The 18,888-nt window shown below is 51.8% G+C and overlaps 7 protein-coding genes across 7 annotated transcripts; 2 read left to right on the top strand and 5 right to left on the bottom strand.

Annotated features, from left to right (window-relative positions):
- Positions 1 to 3,684: 3,684 nt before the first annotated feature.
- COCCADRAFT_9768 (uncharacterized protein) lies at positions 3,685 to 5,354 on the bottom strand (the record flags this gene model as incomplete). Its single annotated transcript, XM_007719807.1, has 2 exons — positions 3,685 to 5,200; positions 5,257 to 5,354. 2 exons carry the CDS (start codon positions 5,352 to 5,354, stop codon positions 3,685 to 3,687), a joined length of 1,614 nt encoding a protein of 537 aa, XP_007717997.1.
- Positions 5,355 to 6,195: 841 nt separating this feature from the next.
- Positions 6,196 to 6,600, bottom strand: COCCADRAFT_110993 (uncharacterized protein; the record flags this gene model as incomplete). The annotated part of the gene is made up of 1 exon (XM_007719806.1): positions 6,196 to 6,600. A coding segment is annotated over one exon (405 nt), but the record flags the coding sequence as incomplete, so codon positions are not given.
- A 1,552-nt stretch (positions 6,601 to 8,152) lies between these two features.
- Positions 8,153 to 8,808, top strand: COCCADRAFT_9767 (uncharacterized protein; the record flags this gene model as incomplete). Its single annotated transcript, XM_007719805.1, has 2 exons — positions 8,153 to 8,384; positions 8,492 to 8,808. The coding sequence occupies 2 exons, from the start codon at positions 8,153 to 8,155 to the stop codon at positions 8,806 to 8,808; spliced, it is 549 nt and encodes a 182-aa protein (XP_007717995.1).
- Positions 8,809 to 9,429: 621 nt separating this feature from the next.
- COCCADRAFT_110999 (uncharacterized protein) lies at positions 9,430 to 10,924 on the bottom strand (the record flags this gene model as incomplete). The annotated part of the gene is made up of 6 exons (XM_007719804.1): positions 9,430 to 10,198; positions 10,251 to 10,368; positions 10,419 to 10,631; positions 10,680 to 10,759; positions 10,810 to 10,820; positions 10,871 to 10,924. 6 exons carry the CDS (start codon positions 10,922 to 10,924, stop codon positions 9,430 to 9,432), a joined length of 1,245 nt encoding a protein of 414 aa, XP_007717994.1.
- Positions 10,925 to 11,233: 309 nt separating this feature from the next.
- COCCADRAFT_41633 (uncharacterized protein) lies at positions 11,234 to 13,376 on the bottom strand (the record flags this gene model as incomplete). Its single annotated transcript, XM_007719803.1, has 6 exons — positions 11,234 to 11,251; positions 11,306 to 11,595; positions 11,660 to 12,089; positions 12,140 to 12,180; positions 13,002 to 13,179; positions 13,296 to 13,376. 6 exons carry the CDS (start codon positions 13,374 to 13,376, stop codon positions 11,234 to 11,236), a joined length of 1,038 nt encoding a protein of 345 aa, XP_007717993.1.
- A 737-nt stretch (positions 13,377 to 14,113) lies between these two features.
- COCCADRAFT_41632 (uncharacterized protein) lies at positions 14,114 to 14,752 on the bottom strand (the record flags this gene model as incomplete). Its single annotated transcript, XM_007719802.1, has 2 exons — positions 14,114 to 14,406; positions 14,446 to 14,752. 2 exons carry the CDS (start codon positions 14,750 to 14,752, stop codon positions 14,114 to 14,116), a joined length of 600 nt encoding a protein of 199 aa, XP_007717992.1.
- A 1,493-nt stretch (positions 14,753 to 16,245) lies between these two features.
- COCCADRAFT_41631 (uncharacterized protein) lies at positions 16,246 to 18,308 on the top strand (the record flags this gene model as incomplete). The annotated part of the gene is made up of 4 exons (XM_007719801.1): positions 16,246 to 16,294; positions 16,389 to 16,588; positions 16,644 to 17,119; positions 17,180 to 18,308. The coding sequence occupies 4 exons, from the start codon at positions 16,246 to 16,248 to the stop codon at positions 18,306 to 18,308; spliced, it is 1,854 nt and encodes a 617-aa protein (XP_007717991.1).
- Between the last annotated feature and the right edge of the window lie 580 nt (positions 18,309 to 18,888).

The raw sequence follows: 18,888 nt of genomic DNA, 5'->3' as shown, positions 1-18,888 counted from the left end.
TGGAGAGTCGTGTCAGGTTTGGTGGGGTGGACCACTTACTGGGGTGGGCCGCTTACTGGTGGAACACGTTAGTGGGTTTAAGAATAGATTGGAATAGAGACGTTAGAGCCAGACTCTTTTAAAACATCGTTCGAATCCACTATCACAATCAAAACGAAGTGTCAATTCTCAAACTTGATTAGCACAATACACCCTTGATTTCTCCCCAATTCTCTTTGTCAGGAAGAGCAGCAGCTTCCTTCGCTAGCTGATCTGCTACTGTGTTTAGCCTTCTTGGAATAAGCCAGAACTGTACTTCTAGCCCTGCTTTGCTCCATCTCTCGCGTTCTTTACTGAGCTCCTTCCAGAGATCCTGGTTCTTCACTGGCTTGTGCGTTGATGTTTGCCACCCATTTTGCATCCATTTGTAGATCCATTGTGTAGACCCGTCAACTACGTAAGACGAGTCTGTTGCGATCACAAGGCGTCGGCATCCCTCGTTGTTCCACAGCCGAAACTCGAGCGCAGCGATAACGGCACGGAGTTCGGCTCTGTTACTGGTCTGAGGTACTACTTCTCCCGTCGGGCCGCGGGACTCAAGTCGAAATTTAGAAGCGCCAATTGTATGAAGGTTCATGGAGCGGGTAGAATGCCCAGTAGAAGTTCTTGACGGAATCATCGAGGGAGATGTTTTGGGACGATAGACAAAGGCACAACCTCCTCTAGTATCTTTCCCTCCATTCTCACTACATGCCCCATCCGTGTAGATGAGAAACTCGGATCGATTGGACTGACGAGTGAAGCGTGGGGCTTGGATCGTTGCGCTTGACAGACCAGGTACAAATAGATCTTATGGAGTATCGGTTGCATTTGGAGGAAGGAATCGTGTGAAATTTGATGCCGGATCAAGAGATGGAAGAACGATTTGATCGTCTTGGCCACCAAGAACAACGTCAGTACCCTCCGGAACTAAACCTTCAGGAACGACGTAGAACTTTCGCTCCAGAGTATTCATAATTTAAGAACAGCGTGATGAAGTGTTGTTGTGTTCACACTCCATGTCATCGTAAGTAGAGTTGGTCCTACTACCCCACAAATTCACATGATACTACAGTCATGTTTCATATATCTGGCCTCGCCAAGCTCCACCACCCCACAAACACCAACCCCACCCACTTTTTACAATGCCTACCACTAACGCTATACTACGCTATTATTAAAATAATATCTATAGAGCGTAATTTTATGACTTAGATATTACGTAGTAGTATAAGCTTTAAAGAAGTAAGTTGTTAAGGGGCGAAGAGGCCTTCGAACGAGTTTGTATTAACCTATACTATAGAAGAAGAAAGATAAGAAGAGTAAAGTTATCGTATAGTAACTTCTACTTTATATCCTTTCGTTAGTTCTTTCTTACGAGGAACTTCTAATAACTAAGCGTCTCTATAGTAAGCACGTGGTATTATCACGTGCTTCATTCATGGCGTAGCCTCTTACAGTAGTAGTAGTATAGGCGTCAACTTTTAATAATGGTGGGGTTTCGGCTAGCAAGGCCAGACTTATGAACTAGTACTGTATGATCGCAATCGTTCAACTACTTAGTGACAAAAGGGTCACGATACTCTGAACTGGAGGCCCAGGAAGGCCAGCCCTCGATTCAATAAAGCCACAGTCACGTGCATAGGGTATATAGTTCCATCCGACCCTTAAGCAACTCGACGTCATGCTATACAACACCGAATGCTAGCGTGGAATGCACGGTGCTAAACTAACAGGTTAGCCATATCTACATAGGTTTGTTTTAATAAGCTCCATTACTCTCCCTTCTTACTCGCCGTGAGGCATGTGGCGGCTAAAGCGTTTACCATTTGCTGCATCTTCTTTCTGTCTTCTTGGCTAGCTTATCTTCTGGTACGATCTCCGGCCCTGAAGTAGCCTGTAGTCTCCTTAGCGCAACTAATCAGACACCATCGCTACGCTCTTTTGCGTAGCTTTCAATCCCCCGAATCTAGAACCAATACTGTTTCAAGATACTTCCACGGATATGATTTCTTTAATGATCCACGCTTGCTTTACCCTTGAGAAATTTAATCTGATATTTCATCGATGCACAAGCCGTTTGCCTGGAGAACGGGAGCAGATGAAGAAGCCAAGTTACCAACATGCGAGACACATGGATTGCTTATCTAACTGTGCGGTACCGACTCCACAGTGACTTTCTTCTATTCCACAATGAGATGCCAAGAAAGCTCAGTAACCCGTGACATGTTTCCATCGACCTACTAGAAAGGCTGTCTAAACTAGCGTTATCTCGCTTTCTTCAGAACATCGCAAGTCCCTGTAGTGTACGCTAAGATAGTACATCTCGGCATCAAGTGAACAACTCACAACCCGCTCTTCCTTGTGATGAATACAATTCCCTCAAAGATATTCACCACTCCATCTATTGCATTCCTATAAAATACAACATAAAAGAAAGAGGAAAAGTGAGGGGGGGGGGGAGAGTTACCATAAAAGGTCCCATGTGTTATCACGCAGCCCAACACCCGAAGTACCCCTCTATTCCCAACCCACAAAGTATCCACACTAGCCAACCGTCCTACCCCATTCACCGCCCCATCTCCACCCCAAACCCACATCTTCCCTTCTACACCTAGTCTACACGCGCCCTCAACCCAGTGCCAAACCCCACCCTCACTATCTCCCCTCACCGGGCATCCCACATTCCGAATCCCGAATCCCACCAAAGATAACCAAACAAGCACCTGCATCGCATCGCATGCTCCGTCGCCTCCCTCTCAGCCTCATCACTCCCCAAACCCATCTTTACCCATCTCCCTTCGTCTATTCCCTTCTCCCAAATCTCTGCCCCTTCTCTCAAACGCCCTCCCCCTTCGTATTCTCCCCCCCCCTCCCTCGATCCACGACGTCACAACCCCATCCCCCCCCGCCCTACGCCACCAAAAGCGCCGCGCACCGTACACACGCTAACTAAATTGCGGGGATCACAAAACAAACTAAACCTAACCCCGTGTGTATGTGTGCGAAGCTAGAAAGCTAGTGTAGTTTACGTTACAATCTAAAAGTTGGTTGCCCCGTGTCTCCGTCTTTTTAGGGGAGGGAGGGGCGGAAGGAAAGGAGACTAGGCCGGGAAGAGATGGGGGGACGCGTGCAGCATCCTGAGGCGGGTGAGGCATTTAACATGGGGTGGAGGGGCTGCGGTATAGGTTGGGTTGCACATGGGTGGCCGTATTGCGTATGCGGATGTTTGTGTTGGGGAGGGGGGGACAAGGGTGTGTGGTGGTATTTTTTGTGGGGATGAGGGGATGGGAGTGGCAAAGAAAACAGGTGTGGGTGAGGTGGAATTGGGAAGGGAAAGGGGAAAGTAGGGCGAGATGGGGATTAGCACGGTGAAATAAAGGCTGGGGGGGGGATTGATGGTGAGAGATTTTTCACAGCAAAGACAAGAGTTTTGGATGTTTGGGTATAAGTGAATTAATTCATTAAAACTTCATAACTCGTGATGATGGAGGTATATATGTAGATGAAAACGGGAAAAAAACAAAAAACGATGCAACTATATGTTGCCCATTTGGCTCCCATAAGACATGGTATGCGTATGTACAAGCCTTCGTGTGAAATGATCAAAAAACATCTAAATGTCTATTCCCAATCCACATCTGCATGTCTGCAGATTTGAATGCTTTAAACGACAGTCTTCTCGGGGTACTCGGCGTGAGTAGCGCTCCTCTTGCGAGAAGCATCAGCCTCAATGTCAGTAAGGCTGGCGCGGCGGTTGTCGGCCTGCATGTCCTGAACATCCTGGAAGGAGACGGTGGGGACGAAGCCAGGGGACTTCCAGGCCTTGGAGCACTTGCCATAGAGCTCGTCGACTTGCTCGAGGGAGAGACCCTTGGTCTCGTAGATCATGCCCCAGACGAAGAAGATGCAGATGAAGCAGCATCCGCCCCAGACGAAGAAGACCTTTGCGCCCATGTTGGCGTTGCCAGGGCCGTCGTTGACCATGTAAGGGGTGGCGTATCCAATGGCGAAGTTGAGGAGCCAGTTGCTGGCGGTGGTCATGGAGAGCGACTTGGCACGGACCTTGAGAGGGAAGATCTCACCAGTAACGACCCAGGCAACTGGACCCCAAGAGCAGGCGAAGAAGAAGATGTAGATGCAGACGAATGCGATCAAGGCCTTCTGGGCAGCCAGGTTCTCAACACCAGCGACAGTACCGGTAATAGCGACGATGAACTGGCAGACAGCCATACCGACGGCACCGAAGAGGAGGAGGTTGCGGCGACCCCACTTCTCGACGAGGTAGAGACCTGGAAGGGTGGAGGCGACGTTGACGCAAGAGGTAATCATAGTGACAACAAAGGGGTTCTTGATACCAGAGTTCTGGAAGAAGGAAGTACCATAGTAGAAGATGAAGTTGACACCAGTGAGTTGCTGAAGAGACTGGAGCGCACAACCAGTTGCAAGACGCTTTCCAAGGTTACCACGGAAGCAGTCGGCGTAAGTGGCCTTGCCGAGAGACAGCTCGTACTCGTGGTTGGCAGTGATCTCAGCCAACTCCTCAACGAGGGCAGGGTCGTCAATGTTGAGGCGGCGAAGGGTAGAGAGAGACTTGGCAGCCCTTTCTGGGCGACCCTTCTTGATGAACCAACGAGGAGTCTCGGGAAGCCAGATGCAACCAGTGAAGAGGACAATGGCCCAGGCGAACTGGACAGCAATGGGAATGCGGTAAGAGCCAGTGTCGTCCCTGTCCTTGGTGGCATTGTCGACGATGGCAGCAAGCAAAAGACCAATGGTGATGGCAAGCTGGTAGCAACCGACAATGGTACCACGGATCCACTTGGGGGCAGTCTCGGATTGGTAGAGAGGAATGGTGGCAGAGATCATACCGACTCCGTAACCAGCGAAGAAACGACCAGCAACAAACAGGGGGATATCAGTAGCAACGGTCTGGAGAATAACACCAAGACAGAAGACAATGTTGCTGGCAACGAGACCAAGGCGACGACCGAGGAAATCGGCAGTAGGGGCGGCAGTCAGGGCACCGAAAAAGGTACCAGCAGAGAGGATAGAGACAATGAGCGAGGTCTGGTCGGCGGTGACATCAGGAAGGTTGTCCTTGGGGTTGACGTATCCAGTGCTGAAGACCTCACGCCAGTGCTTCATTCCCAGGATACCACCAATGGTACCAGTATCATATCTGTAAAACGCTGTTAGTGACTGATGTTGCTTGATAGAGAAGTTGAGACTGCATACCCGAAGAGGATACCACCAAAAGCAACAAACAAGCCGACAATGATGGCGGGCGCAGTGGAACCGGCCACGCCCTCGGGCTTCTTCAAAGTCAGACCCATGACTGGAGGTTGAATGTGAGAAAGGGCAGAGTGGTGTTGAGAAAAGACTCGAGCCCAGAGTAAAAAGGTGTGTACTCGGATGAGATGATGTTTGCTTGGGGGGCGGATCAACCCAGCTTAAGTACAGATGGAGAACTCATTCCCATGGGCATGGGATCTCCATGGGCAGCTCTCCAGTCCCGGAGACTAGAAGCATGGGGACAATGCGCTAGACATTTGAGGGGCTAGCGTGCTATTGGGAATAGGTCCGATGAAGCTGGGGACTGCTAGCGTATTGCTTAGTTTATGAGCTAGACCAGACCAGACGAATCCCGCTCGTACGTTGCGGGCCTGCGATTGAGGTCGCCTCTGGGTGGTGGTGGAACTAGAATTGCCTCGGCGTGGCAGTAGAAAAGTCGAGGTCGTGCTAGGCGCATCTATGTTTAGCGGTCTCCACGCTGGCGAGTTTGCTGGGACACGGTAAGCATGCGCGGTGTGGTAGTAGTAGGCCGAGCATCACGGTACAAAGAATTACAGACGTACGTAACGTGACAGACGCGGGCTGGCTGTTGACGCGGGCAATGTCAGTGGCATGGCAGTTGGGAGTTAAGCGAAAAGGTGGCGCCGAGAATGGGCAAATGGTAGGGCAGCACAGCAGTAGCGCAGAACCTTAGGTAGATGTGTATGATCCGACAGGTTGTGCGCATAGATGGCCTTAGCCGTTGACCTCATTCACACGCAGGCATGCATACGAGCACGCAGCGCGTACGTTTGTGTTTGATCAATCGTGTTGCTGGTGGTAGCGAAGGAGGTGCCGCAAGCAGCCATGATTTGCATTACTCGCCAATCACGGGCAGGTGTGTCATGGAACTATACACGTAGGGATAATAATCGCCCAATTCCTGACCCAGCTAGGCAATGATGCCGTGGAATGGCTGGCGCGTTCGGGGTCGGGGTCGGGGTCAAGATGCATGCATGGAACCTTGTGGCAAGAGTCTTCTGGAATGCGGCTGGGGTTTGGTAACTGGTAAGTTTTGAGGGGAGCGCAGTTGCCAGGTGGGAGTCTGTGGCATGACGAAGCGGGTGGTGGTGGAGGAGGGAGGGGCGGGGAGAGAGAGGGCGTGACAATTTTTTGCTTCTGGCCATCCCAAGGGCGCGTGAGAACGACGGGGCAGGTGGGGTACATTAGTTCTCTCCAGACCCCGTGAGGCTCAACAAGCTCTGCATGGCGCGCTTGGAGCTGCGAGAGCCAAGTGTCAGCCAACCACGATGGTCGGCGGCCGTGGCGTGCGACCGGACATGTAGCGCTTGGCCAAACTATCGGGAAGATTTTGTCACACTAACAGGTCTCGAGGCAAAATTTTCTATCCTTTCATGGACCGGCCACGCCGCTGCGGCTCAAATGCAGTATCCACTCGACACCGTGCGCCTGGAACAGCAGACGCAGACGGCTGGTCAGGTGCGGCTTGGAGGCCTGATGCCTGTCTGACTGGAAACTAATCTCCGTCTGGAGAAGACGAAAGCGACCGTAGTGCGACGTGGAGAGTGCGGCACCCGAGTGCGGAGGGCGACAGGCATCGAGTGACAGGTTTCGCGGGGATCGTGAGATTGGCCGCTGGAGGAGCAAACGTGTTTGTGATCAGAGGGAACATGTCGTAAGCAGCATGCGAACGTCCATCTCATGCGTCGTAGTGAGTATGTGGAACTTGGCTGTTTTTCAAGCCTGACGACTAAGCTTATTACCCGTGGCTTGGCCTCATCTCGTCGGAGTCGGCTTTTGCTGTCCTCAAGGCCAGGACCGGAGCCGGAGCTGCTGCTGACTCGCTCCGTCTCTCCATCTGTCTTGTTGTTCCCCATCACGGCATGTCTCCCGGCACCCAACTGCCGGTACCTGAGGCAGCTGTCGCTGTCCGTGTCTTCACCCTCTCGAGCAGCCTCAAAACATGCTGGTGACTGCCCAGAATCGGATGCCAGAAAGCGGTTCAGACGGAACCTAATCTGATCGACACACGCCACGATCTTTGGAGGCCTTGTGCGGCTCTTTGATCATGCCAGAGTCACATGTCATTGTGGTGGCAATGGTCACGCGCAGCATGGGAAACCCAAGGTACCAAAGTATCCCTTGAACGCGTGACTGCTGATGCGATGCTGATGCTGTGAGTATTTAGCACTCCTTGCTACTGCAGTCCCCACATGAAGCTGAAACGCAAGCCGAGGTACCAATGCCACTCGCAGTAGGATCGGCATCCCAGCGCTGGGACACAGAGCACGCTATCGACTGGCGTTCCGAGGGGCCAACAGAACCGTTTGAAAGCAACGGCACGGCCACTAAACAACGCTGCAACCTGCTTGCTCGGCCTCTCTCCCCGTCGGACGCACCGAACCAGGTATACGTCATCGCAATTTGAAGTCGTCAAATTATTTTGATGCGGCAAGAAACAACGAGAAAAGAGACAATTGCACAATGGGTGAAGATGCGGCAGAAGATGGTGGTGGATGAACAGGACGACAACAGACGGTGACGCGCCACGTCTGTCCCCCGAACCCCACCAAAAAAACGCGTCCAAGCCAACCCCCCTTCTCACCGCCCCTCCAAACAACAACAACAACATCAACACCAACGAAGCAACAACACGACAACAACACTCAATACCACCTCAATGTCCGACACCCCCTTACCTCCCCACTCTCCCCCCAGCCTCCCCTCCTCTCCCCTCCCCAAACGAACAAAAGTAATCTCCCCCTCGCCCCTAACCCAACCCTCTACCCTACCCCGCGGCACAGACTCCGGCCTCGCAACCCCAACACCCCTCGCAAACATGTCGTCAGTCCTACAACCCCCCGCTCCCATTGCGCCCTCAATCGCCGCCGGCGCTGCCGCAGAACAGCAATTGCAAGTGCAATTGCTGAGCCCCAATGCCAAAGCCCCGACAAAGGGTAGTGCCTTTGCCGCCGGCCACGATCTTTATAGTGCGGTGGATGTGGTGATTCCCGCGAGGGGGCGCAAGTTGGTTGGGACGGATATTAAGATCTCGGTGCCTGTGGGGACGTGTATGTTTTTTTTTCTATTTTCTCGCCTCTTCTTTCTTATGATCTGATGGTGATGGTGATGATGATGGCGGCGTGAGGGTGCTTTTGCTGATAGTTACGATGAACAGATGGCAGAGTAGCACCGCGCTCGGGACTCGCATATAAACACGGCATTGACACCATGGCGGGCGTCATCGATGCGGATTATCGGGGCCCCGTGGGTGTGATACTGGCGAATCTTTCGGATGAGGATTTCGAGATTAAAATTGGGGACCGCATTGCGCAGCTTGTGGTTGAGAAGATTGCCATGCCCAATGTGGTTGTTGTCGAGGAGTTGGAACAGAGTGTTAGGGGCGCTGGTGGGTTTGGAAGTACCGGCGGGTTTGGTGCTACTCCTGCTGCTGCTGAGCCAGCGGCGGCGGCGGAGACTGAAGAGAAGGAGTAAAGAATGATTTGCTGGTCAATTTCAAACAGCAAGGAAGAAGATTGGTATAAGAGACATGGCCATAATATGCTCAATTGAAGAGTACAATTGCACGAGCAAAAGAGTACTGGATACATTACTCGTGTCAATTGACAAAGACCAAAGTGTCAAAAGCATTCTAAGCACTCCCACGTAGAAGAGAGAAACAACAATAAGTGTTCTCAACAAAGACAAAGAATCAGAATCAAAACGATTTGCCTCCAATCACATGTACACGCATCATGAAATTAAAAAAAAGAGTCCCTTATGCTTAACCCTCCATATCCTCATGACTGTATATGACTTTCTTTCTTTCTTTCTTTCTTTCTTCTCTGTTTGCTACATAGCGTATCCAATCAATCATCCCAGAAAAGAAAGGAAGTCCATATCCCCCCCCCCCAACCAGCCGCAATCAGGTATTAAAAAAAACATTGACTTTGCAGTCAAAGTTAAAAGGGTTCGGATGAGCGTCAGCGAGAGAGAGATATATATATACACCAAACGTTACTCCCAGATTTCAAAAGACAGTTTTAGTATTCCAAAAAAAAATCTAAAAAATCTCATTCACCGTCCCCCCCCCCCCCGGCTAATACACTCAACCAACTACACCGCCTTAGCCTCAAACCTGTCCACATCCGGCGGGTCTACTAAATCCCTCACATACCGTACAACGGTAACCTCACTCGCATTCATAAGCGCAAGATGCCTCTTCTTCTGCGCCTCGGCTTGCTCCTCAGTCCTCACCTTACCCGCACTCGCCGCAACCCTCTCGTCATATTCTTGCATGCGGGTCAAGCACGTCGCTGTTGTTTTGGTGAGTATGGATTGCATGGAAGCGAGTACTTTCTGGCAGGCGCGGGCGAGGGGGAGGTCAGTGGCGGAGACCGAGTCCGGGGAGCGCCAGCTGGGGGTGGAGTGGAGGGGGGAGTCGAGGGTTGAGGCTAAGTGGACGGCTTCGATGAGGCGGGGGATGGTGAGGGCGGCGAACATGTCGCCGGTGCCTGAGAAGAAGAGGGGGAGTTGGGGCGTGTCGATGCGGAAGAGGCGGGGTTTGTGGTCAGAGGTTGCGGTTGAGCCGATGATGGTTAGGTTTTCAATGTCGTCCGAGTCGGAGGTGAGAGGGGTTTGTTGGGACTTGGGGAGGTTCTCCCAGGTTGAGGGATGGGAGGTTGCTGCATCGTGGGCTTGGGTGTTTGAAGGGGTGTGGGTTCCTGTGCCGGCTTTTGATACTGGTCTCGAGGACACTGTTTGGTTGTCGCGGGTCAAGCGGAGCGATGTTATGATAACGTGTGGGACTTGGTATTTCGTGTGGAGTACCTGGATTGCAGCTGCGAGAGACTTGAGGTCGGTGATTGAAGTCTCAGAGAGTAGTCTGTAGGTCTTGTTAGCCGTGATTTCTATTGTGACCTTCCACGCGCACGCACTCGGCCTCAAACTGGTTGGGTAGGATCAGATCTGCCTCACGCAGCAATGCCTTGTACTCTGGTACCTCATCCTCAGGTATGTATAGCTTGCCGTTGTCTCCCATGACCGGGTCAAGCACTGTCCTCGTCAGTCGTCGCTCCATACCATGTTGTTTAACATCCACCCACCCCAGAAGAAGCTGCCAGGCTTTGTACCCGCATTGAACTTGATATCCCTTCCAATCGCTCCTATCGCTTGTACGGCCTCGGCACTGGGCATATATCCTGTTAGGAGCACGTCGAAGTTGTTAAGGTTGGATTGGCGGAGGCCTTCGTAAAGCTCGAGAATCTCGCCAGCCGACGTTTTCGTGCCTTTGATTTGTTTATACGCCGTGTGATTGCCTGTTCGTTAGTCAGTTTGTACCCAAGACACCAACGACTGACACATACTGTAGTGTACGGTATTGATCGCAGAAACGTCGCACCCTAGTGACTGCATAACAAAGGTCGCCATCTTGTTGCCCACATAGCTTAGCTTGCAGTCAGTCGAATGCGCAATCCGTCGCAACATGCAACTCACCCGTGGACTACCTGTCGCACGTTAGCTACAAGCACCATAGCTTTGCGCCCATTCCTCTTACATGGCTGGCGATTGCGAGAACTCGCGTATCCGGAATCAGAGTGTCAGAAGCCATTTTCACAAGTAATAGTTGCAAGTAGTCAGGGCAAGAGGACGTATGCGCAGGTGGGGTATTTGTTCATGTACTATCGATTTCCGTATCTGAAATTCCGCGGGTATGACGCGACTCGCATGGTGGGGCGGCAACCTTCCTTTAGTTTCCAAAGCGCAGAACACCGCTTGCAGATGCCCATTCACGCCAGTGTCGCATGCCATAATCATGAAGCTATTAGACGCTCGACGCACATCAAAGCCATTGCGCCACTTATTCCCTACATCTATTCTGAAAACATGCCGCTCGTATGTCAATAAAATCGTGGTTCGTTTAGTCTTCGTCACCAATCTGTGCACGCTAGTTAGCATCATGGCTGTGAAGCATGGAAAAAATATCTCTTACCTTGGGTGCGAGGTAAAACCTGAGGTAGCTTTGCTCTTGTAGGCCATACTCGACAAGCAGAGGGACTTCGCTGGACAGGCAGAGCTTGACCTGATCCGACAGGCCACTAGCCTTGCAGAAGTTGGTCAAATACTTGAGCGAGAAAGTAAGGGCAACAGGCTCGGTCATGTCGATCGTGACAGACTCGCCTGGCTTGTCTAAGCTGGGGTTTTGCTTGAGGATGACAGAGCCGGAGCCGATGTCACCAGAGCAGGCAAACTTGACACCGTCTTTTGAGCACTCAATTGAGACTAAATCCACGTTAGTTCTGCCAACAGTATTTACTCATGTCGTCACGAGTCACGTAGGACGTACCTGACTCTGACAATGCACCCAAATCTCTGCAAATGCGCTGGAACTCGGCTGAGGGCATCGATATGGTCGCAGCATAGTCTGTGTCGGGGATACCAAGGTGCTCCTGGTCAATGTCCATGAGCTTGATATCGTACTCGCTAATTCGCGAGCTGGTCTTTGTCTCAAAGACAAGGTTGACAACGTCGGGAGCATCCTCGGCCTTGATGGTGAGGATGTCTTCGTTTCCAGCAGCACGGAGCACCTTTGTGAGCGAGCCCAGGTTGATACCAAGGGCAATGTTACGATCGCAGCGGAAGGGCGAGAAGGCGTCCGACTTGAGCATCATGGACACGAGGGCGACGTGCGAGTTGTCCATGGCTTGGAGCGCAATGCCCATGTCATTGCAGTCGAAGTTGCAGTCTTGGACAAGGTCCTTGATAGCATCGACAACCTAGTACGCGGTTAGAAGGGCTTTTGACTTTTTTGACTAGGGAAACATACCTTCTTCAAGGTGTTTGCCTGTTCTAAGCGTGCCTCAAGCACTGCAAATTGTTAGCTTCGTTCAGTTGTCATGGGAAAAGAGACTTACTCTTGGATTTGGGATATGATTAGGTGAGAAGGTAGTGCTGGAGGGTATCGTAAACGTCGTGCAAGAAGACAAGTGCGCTCTGTTGTAGAAAGGCAACAATGGATGGAGGGGATCTCAACGCGGGAGCGCGTCAAACACACGCTAAAATATGCACAGATCACCGCATGTTAAAGAGCTGCCAAGAGTACTACGCACGCGATGAACAAACGTGGCAGCTGTCAGGAGAATGTTTGGATTCAAGGCACCATGGGTGCTTGCCATCGTTATTGCGGGAGACGCTATTCTAAGTAAGTCTTGAGTCAGTCATCTCAATGCGCAAAGTCATTGCAAACTGCACTCTATAAGTTCACAAGCCCAAACTGGTCACGTTTGAGATGAAGAATCTGAATGCTTGATTGGACGGGGTATCATGCTAAAGAAAGGCAAAATGCGGCGAGTGATATCATGAGGTATATCCTACTACAGGAATGCGTCTCTCAAAGAGGTTCGTGAGGTCTTTTGTCCTCGAAGACAGCTCTGTTCTCCCACCCAGATGGGTTTCAAACTTGGACTTAGTTGACCCCTATCCCATTTGAGCATCTTCCTGGGCCGAACAAGTTGTTTTAAGCTACCTTCCACCTTTTTGCATCGTCGCAACCATGTATATCTTCTTCAACTTCTCGTATATTCCTGCATCCATCCCAAAGCTCTACGCCCGCACCAGACCATAGAACAGTGTCCAAGTCAGCACAAAGCCGCTCAAACCCCCAAACACATCTCCCAACCACAAATCGCCCAGCGGACTGTAAAAGTATGCGCTAGGCTTGCCCTCCGTCTTCAGCGCAAACAGCAGCGCCGAGACGACTAGCGATGCGAGTAGGTAGAAAATGAAGCCAGCGTAGGATTCGAGGCCTAGTGTGCCAGCGGCGACGCCGAAGAGCGATGCGGTCAGACTTCGTATGTTGGAGATGACCTGTGGCGAGCGTAAGTCTGTGACTGTATCGTGCAGGGCAGAGGCGCAGCAGGATAGGCTATGTCGTATGCCAGGCGGCGGCAATGACACGGTGCCATGGCGATTGATAAGCGTACCTGGGTATTGTGCTGTACGCTGCTTGCAACGATTGGGTTGATGGCAAGCTCCCGCTCCTCGTTCAGCGCTGATGCAGCCATGATAGACAATGCGACTGGGGTGGTGTCGCGGAAGGACAAAGGTATGCTTGTAATCTCACAGACGCTCACGGACAAAATGGTGGTATGTCCGGCCGTATGCGCGTTTCGGCCGAAGAAAGGGTTTAAGTTTGGGCTCAACTGTGGCGGATATCGAGTGTTACAGATTTGTTGGGTGCTCTCAAACGACGGATTCCTGCTCCCGCTCCGATGCTAGGTATGGCCGTTGTGGTGGGATAGAGGGTGGGTTGCCGGAGTCGAGTGCTGGTAACGCCGGTGCTCCACAATTTGCCGTCTTGGTCCGTGCGGGGACCCTTGACTGTAGGGATGACTTCACAGCACTCCACTTCAACGCTTCAACAATCTCAACACTGTCCAACGCGATCGTAAATGATTAAAGATGAGATTTCTGTTCTAGGTATACAAGATCTAGCAATATTGAGATGAAACTTTTGTGGTCTATATGCATACCTCCTCCACTACGCAGTTCCGACTTCAAGCATCGTCGTAAAGAAATCCGTAATCGTCAAGATACCTTAAGCAATTAGTCTTTGTCAACACCACAGGATACGTATACCTACTGGAGCATATGCAAAGGTAATAAATAGGTGTTGAGCCCCTTTGCTGTTCGGAGGTAAACCATAGCCTGCCGAAAATAAACATGATGGACCCTGGGCGACGTGACGTTGCCAATGCTCATGAATGCTTCGGCGGCCTTTGCGTAGTTAGCGATTGGAAAGCTAAGTGAAGGGAAGGGTACTTGCTGTCAAAAGCAAATGCCCAGTCAGTTCTCCTTTTTCTCTTACTGCATCCACGGCAGATTGGAGGTAGTCGGTTGCTGGTACTAGTAATGCCCGTGCCTCAACATAATCTGCCCCATTTATTCGCTCTTGAGTGCCGAGTAGAGGTTGCATTGTAACTTGGGCTGGATAGGGACTGCTTTCTTCGTTGGGGTGAAGCTCATTTTCTGCTCGAGCAATGTTTGCCAGTGCTTTTTGCGCTCGTAACAGCCAATGCCGACCGATCACCGTGACTGTCAGCCAAGGGACATGAAACTATGAGTTTAGCTTACAAGTCAGAATATCAGGATCTTGAGGGTACAACGCCAGCAGCTTCAGCAATTGTCGTAAACACCAGTCCGCTATGTCCGGGATAGGACCGTTATCCGCATCCGCGAATGCTACCCGCTGGACGACAGTGACCAAAGGCATTTGCCAACATTTCCGAGATTGTTCGGGGGTTGTATCAGAAATCTCAAACGAAATGGTGATGTTTCGGATGGCCGGCAGTTGATCTCGCCAGGAAGCAGGCGTAGTGTCGAGGTTTGTGTTCACTAGCTCGACAGTGGCCATGAGCATGTGGAGCATTTGGCTGTCCATAATGACGACTACGTAGACGGTGGGTTTGTCACCAAAAAGAAACCTCCAAGATGTTGTACACAGCGCTGAAGAGTGAATTTGTAAGGAAGCACACTAAGAAAAGAAACTTGGAACTGATATATGCTGCAAGAAGAGGATGAGACGACTCAGAGGAAGCATATTCCACACTTGGGTTGGCCACATCTTGCAGAGATGGTGCTAGCAAAACCGGTGTTCAGCCTGCAGAATTGGACATGTTACCGGGGCTCATGGCTGTCGCCTTGTGGAAATAGTCGGATGGCGATGTGTCAGCCATATTGACGGGAGGGGATAAGGCCGGTTGTCCGGAATCTCCAGGAATGAGATCGAGGACGATGATGCAACATGTATCTTGCCATAGGTGCTTGGCCAAGGTGAGACTTGACGGGTGTAGTTCAGTCATGGCAGCAAAAAGTGGCAAGCATGGTTTGTAAGCGGAGATGGCATAACTATAGCAAGGTGGTGGCAGCGTAGTCTCAGGGACATGACAGCACACCACAACGCAGTACCTGCATACAGCATGCAGCCCTATCTTATCGATTGTGTTATCGATTGAGCACAGGCGAGCTTGCATGCATGCGCGTCATTTCGCACGCAACCACCACGACTGCTCGCAGCGAGTACATAGGCCAGTCGACCAAGAGGAAAAGAAAACAGTCATGTACTCTTTGGGAATGCGAGTCGCGTACGTGCGGGGCCGGACCTTCGTACTCATCGGGAGTGGATTTCAGGCTATCCGAAAGGGACGCGTGGTCGCAGCGTCGGTAGGGCCGGCAAGCGGCATTAAGGGCGAAATGAGGCGTAGGAGGGTGAATTATTGTTTTGCATCCAAAACGAGAAGCCTGCGGCCTCAACGTTCACTCGAGTCGGGGACAAAGGAGGGCTTAGGGGGGCTAGGCAGTCTGAGCCTCAGGGTAACGCGCGCCTAGATAGGCGCATGAATGGATTGTAGACCAGGGTGTCACATGAAAAGCACGGCGGAGACGGCTAGAGGAAACGAAACCGCCCCGTGAACGGTTGAGCGGGCTGTTAGCCGGTTAGTCGCCAATCACAGGGGGCCCGTCTCCGCAAGCTGCTTCATTTCCCTTGACCGAATGGTAGAGCCAGTGTAACAAGTGTGTGGCTGTGGATGTGTGCATGTAATGTGTGTGTGTGCGCGCGCGGACTACTCCAGCTGCCTCTCCTTTCTACTACCTTGCTCCCTTTTCTTGTCCGTACCCATCCCCCAATGTCCCCCCTGCCATCAGACGGACAAAGTGACAGCTGCCACGATTGGATCCCACGCACCAGACCACGCGCCCTTGCCAGCGCCCTCGCCTGCGCCCGCGCCCGCACCCGCACCAGCCGTCCCAGCTATATCCATATCACCTGCCCACCCCGGGTTAGAGCCACCGCAACACCACCACCACCAGCTCACGCGCCGCCCCAAAGACCACCCGACGTCCACTCCCCCATCATGCGGTAGCGCTCCCACCATGGAGAACATTATACAGGACGACTCACCCCTCGCTCACTTGCTCCAAGGTGAGCCTCCCCTCCCCCCCACACACAGCAACCGCCACCATGATGATGATGGTTATGACAACGATGCACCCCCAGCCACTAACCGCCGCACTAGGCCAGGGCAGAGGCGGCGAAGATGACGACGATACCCTACGCCCTCCTATCCTTCGACACGCCGATACCGACGTCGACTTCCAGGGCTTTGCACCCAAAGGACCCTCTACTCTGCAATCGAGAATAAGAGACCGCCTCCCACAGCCGTTGCGCATACATGCGCGCCATGGCTCCATTTCCCGTATTCACTTGGCCTGTTCGGTGTGTTCATCTGGCTTGGCGCTTTGTGAGTCAAGACGTACTGACCCAGCTGCAGAAGGCTGTCAATTCGCGATTGAGGCGTGCAGACAATGAGCGCTTCCTCGAACACTTCCGCTACCTCATCGTCGCCTCGCAGCTGCTTGGCGAGAAGGACGGCCTGCGCGCATCATCGATATCCGCCTTTGCGCCAGGCGGAAGCTCCGGCTTGCACGAGTTCAAGGTCGCCACGATAAGCCCTACCGGCGCCGCTCTGACAGGCACAACAGCATTTGCCTTGGTATGGCTAGTCCACTGGTCTCGCCGCCAGCCCACCTTTAGCTGGAGTAGGTCAGCATTTGTGGTTCTGGTCTTCGCAGTCGCTGCATCCGCCGTATATGGCTTCATGCGACGTCAATGGCTCCGGTACCTGAGGCAGGAGGCTGTCGATGGCGCATCCGCCTTGGTCGCCAACCTGCAAGCCTTTGAAGCCTCTACGTCGTCTGCGCTTGCTTTGATCCAAGAGGTAGAGCTCGTATCTCGTGGCTACAGATTGTAGGTCCTCCACGTTTCCAACCGGTTTTCCCTTATCCCCGCTCACCGGTCCCCTTCTAGAAGCTGTCCACTACCCCCAATCTCGCGCATCGAGGAAAAGGGTCAGGCCCGCCGTTGCCAACGTCTTCGTCGCAATCTCCGCGCAGCATACGCCGACATTGTCCCCTTCCTTTCCGAGCAGTGTGGAGTCTTGAAGCCACTAATTCAGGAAGATGACTTGGAAAAGTACTTTGACGTTTACGAGATCAGCAACCCGGATCTGCAAGAGGCGGCTCTCAGCTACACTCCGTCCGAGTTCGAAGACGCCGAAAGCCTGAAAGCGCTTCGCACTCTCCAATATCGATTGTCAATTCTTCGCCGAGTGTACCTGTGCTCTCTCCTTGCCATGGAGGCTGATGGTGGCACGCTGGATTTCCCACGATGGTCAACAGTAGTCGACTCTATCCTAAACACAGCCCGTCCTATCGGTCAATGGAGCGAAAAGTTCAATCGAGTGCTATTGGAAGAAGAGCAGTTTGTTTTGCCATCGCCGGCCAAGGTAGCGCCCACCCCTGGGCGGGAAAAGATTCGAAACTCAGTGCGTAAATTGTCGGGACTTTCGAGCGGAATCCGGGGTTTGCAGGCAAAGATGCAGGTATTGCGGGAAGAGACGAATAAGAGCTTGGAAGATGTGGAAGATGCCAGTGATCTGGGTCATTCTCTTATGGCGCAGTACGAATCCATTGGAGCCGATCTCAAGAGTTTAGTGCAGGCTTGGGAAGCAGGGAAGAATGCGCTTGCGTTGAACATTGACCGACAGGAGCGCCGAATCTCACAAGCATCAAGCAGCGGTCTACGCTCGCCAGTTCCAAGCCTAGGTGGATTGACTGCTGTTGACGAAGGAAGTCCGTCTGATGCTCTGCGCGCTCTTAACGGCGAAACTTTGAGTCCTCGCGAGAGCGCCCCGTCCAGCGACCAGGGCAGTAACTCTGACGACGAAGTATTCGAAGCCATCGCAATCCCCAAGACGCGCGTTACCATGTCGAGAGAGGAACGGATGCAAAAGATTCAGGATGACCGCATTCGCCAAGCTACGCTTCGTGAGCAACGAGACGCAAACACCAGCATGCTGAGAGAACTGGAGTCCGTGATCAACCTGCGACCGCATCGTGCATCTGCACCTCCTGGAAGCCGAATCACTAGCATCTGAGCCCACCCACCCCTTTTTCCTTTGTGTATATTTCCATAACTCATGACAGCTCGCTCGATACCGCATCAGTTACTCTTTTTCTCTTGTTTCCTTGTTTCCCGATTTTCATATCATTTGTTTCTACCGCAGGCATGCATCTGGACCCTTTGGGCTTTTGAATCTCTCGGGCATTTATCGCGATACCATTTGCTACGGCAGCAGTCGCAGCCACAAGTCGCTTTGTGTTTTTTTTTTGGTTTTTCTTATTACATTGGGCGTTTAAGGGGGGCCGTCATGTATGTGCCAATGCATCAATCAGATCTTGAGATTGGAAAAAAAGAGAAGATACTACTAGAATAGTAAGACTTGATCGTGAAAGAATCGATGTGATGATGTTTTAATTGCAAACTACTTGATTACCAGAGGAAACTTTTGTGATTTATCACTGTGATTATTATTATTATTATTATTATTCCATTATAGTCCTGTATCAGCCGTTGGCTATGTAGGACTTTGGCCAGAGGCCGTTCTATCTAACTAGTTACAATTTGGTACGTTATGCTGTATTGCGTGACTATGGTGCTTCGGCCTTTGTCTAGTT

This window comes from Bipolaris zeicola (genome assembly GCF_000523435.1).
Source record: "Bipolaris zeicola 26-R-13 unplaced genomic scaffold scaffold_351, whole genome shotgun sequence".
Classification (NCBI taxonomy): domain Eukaryota; kingdom Fungi; phylum Ascomycota; class Dothideomycetes; order Pleosporales; family Pleosporaceae; genus Bipolaris; species Bipolaris zeicola.
The sequence above is the reverse complement of the archived record's forward strand: the minus strand, read 5'-3'. Positions and strand labels throughout refer to the sequence as shown.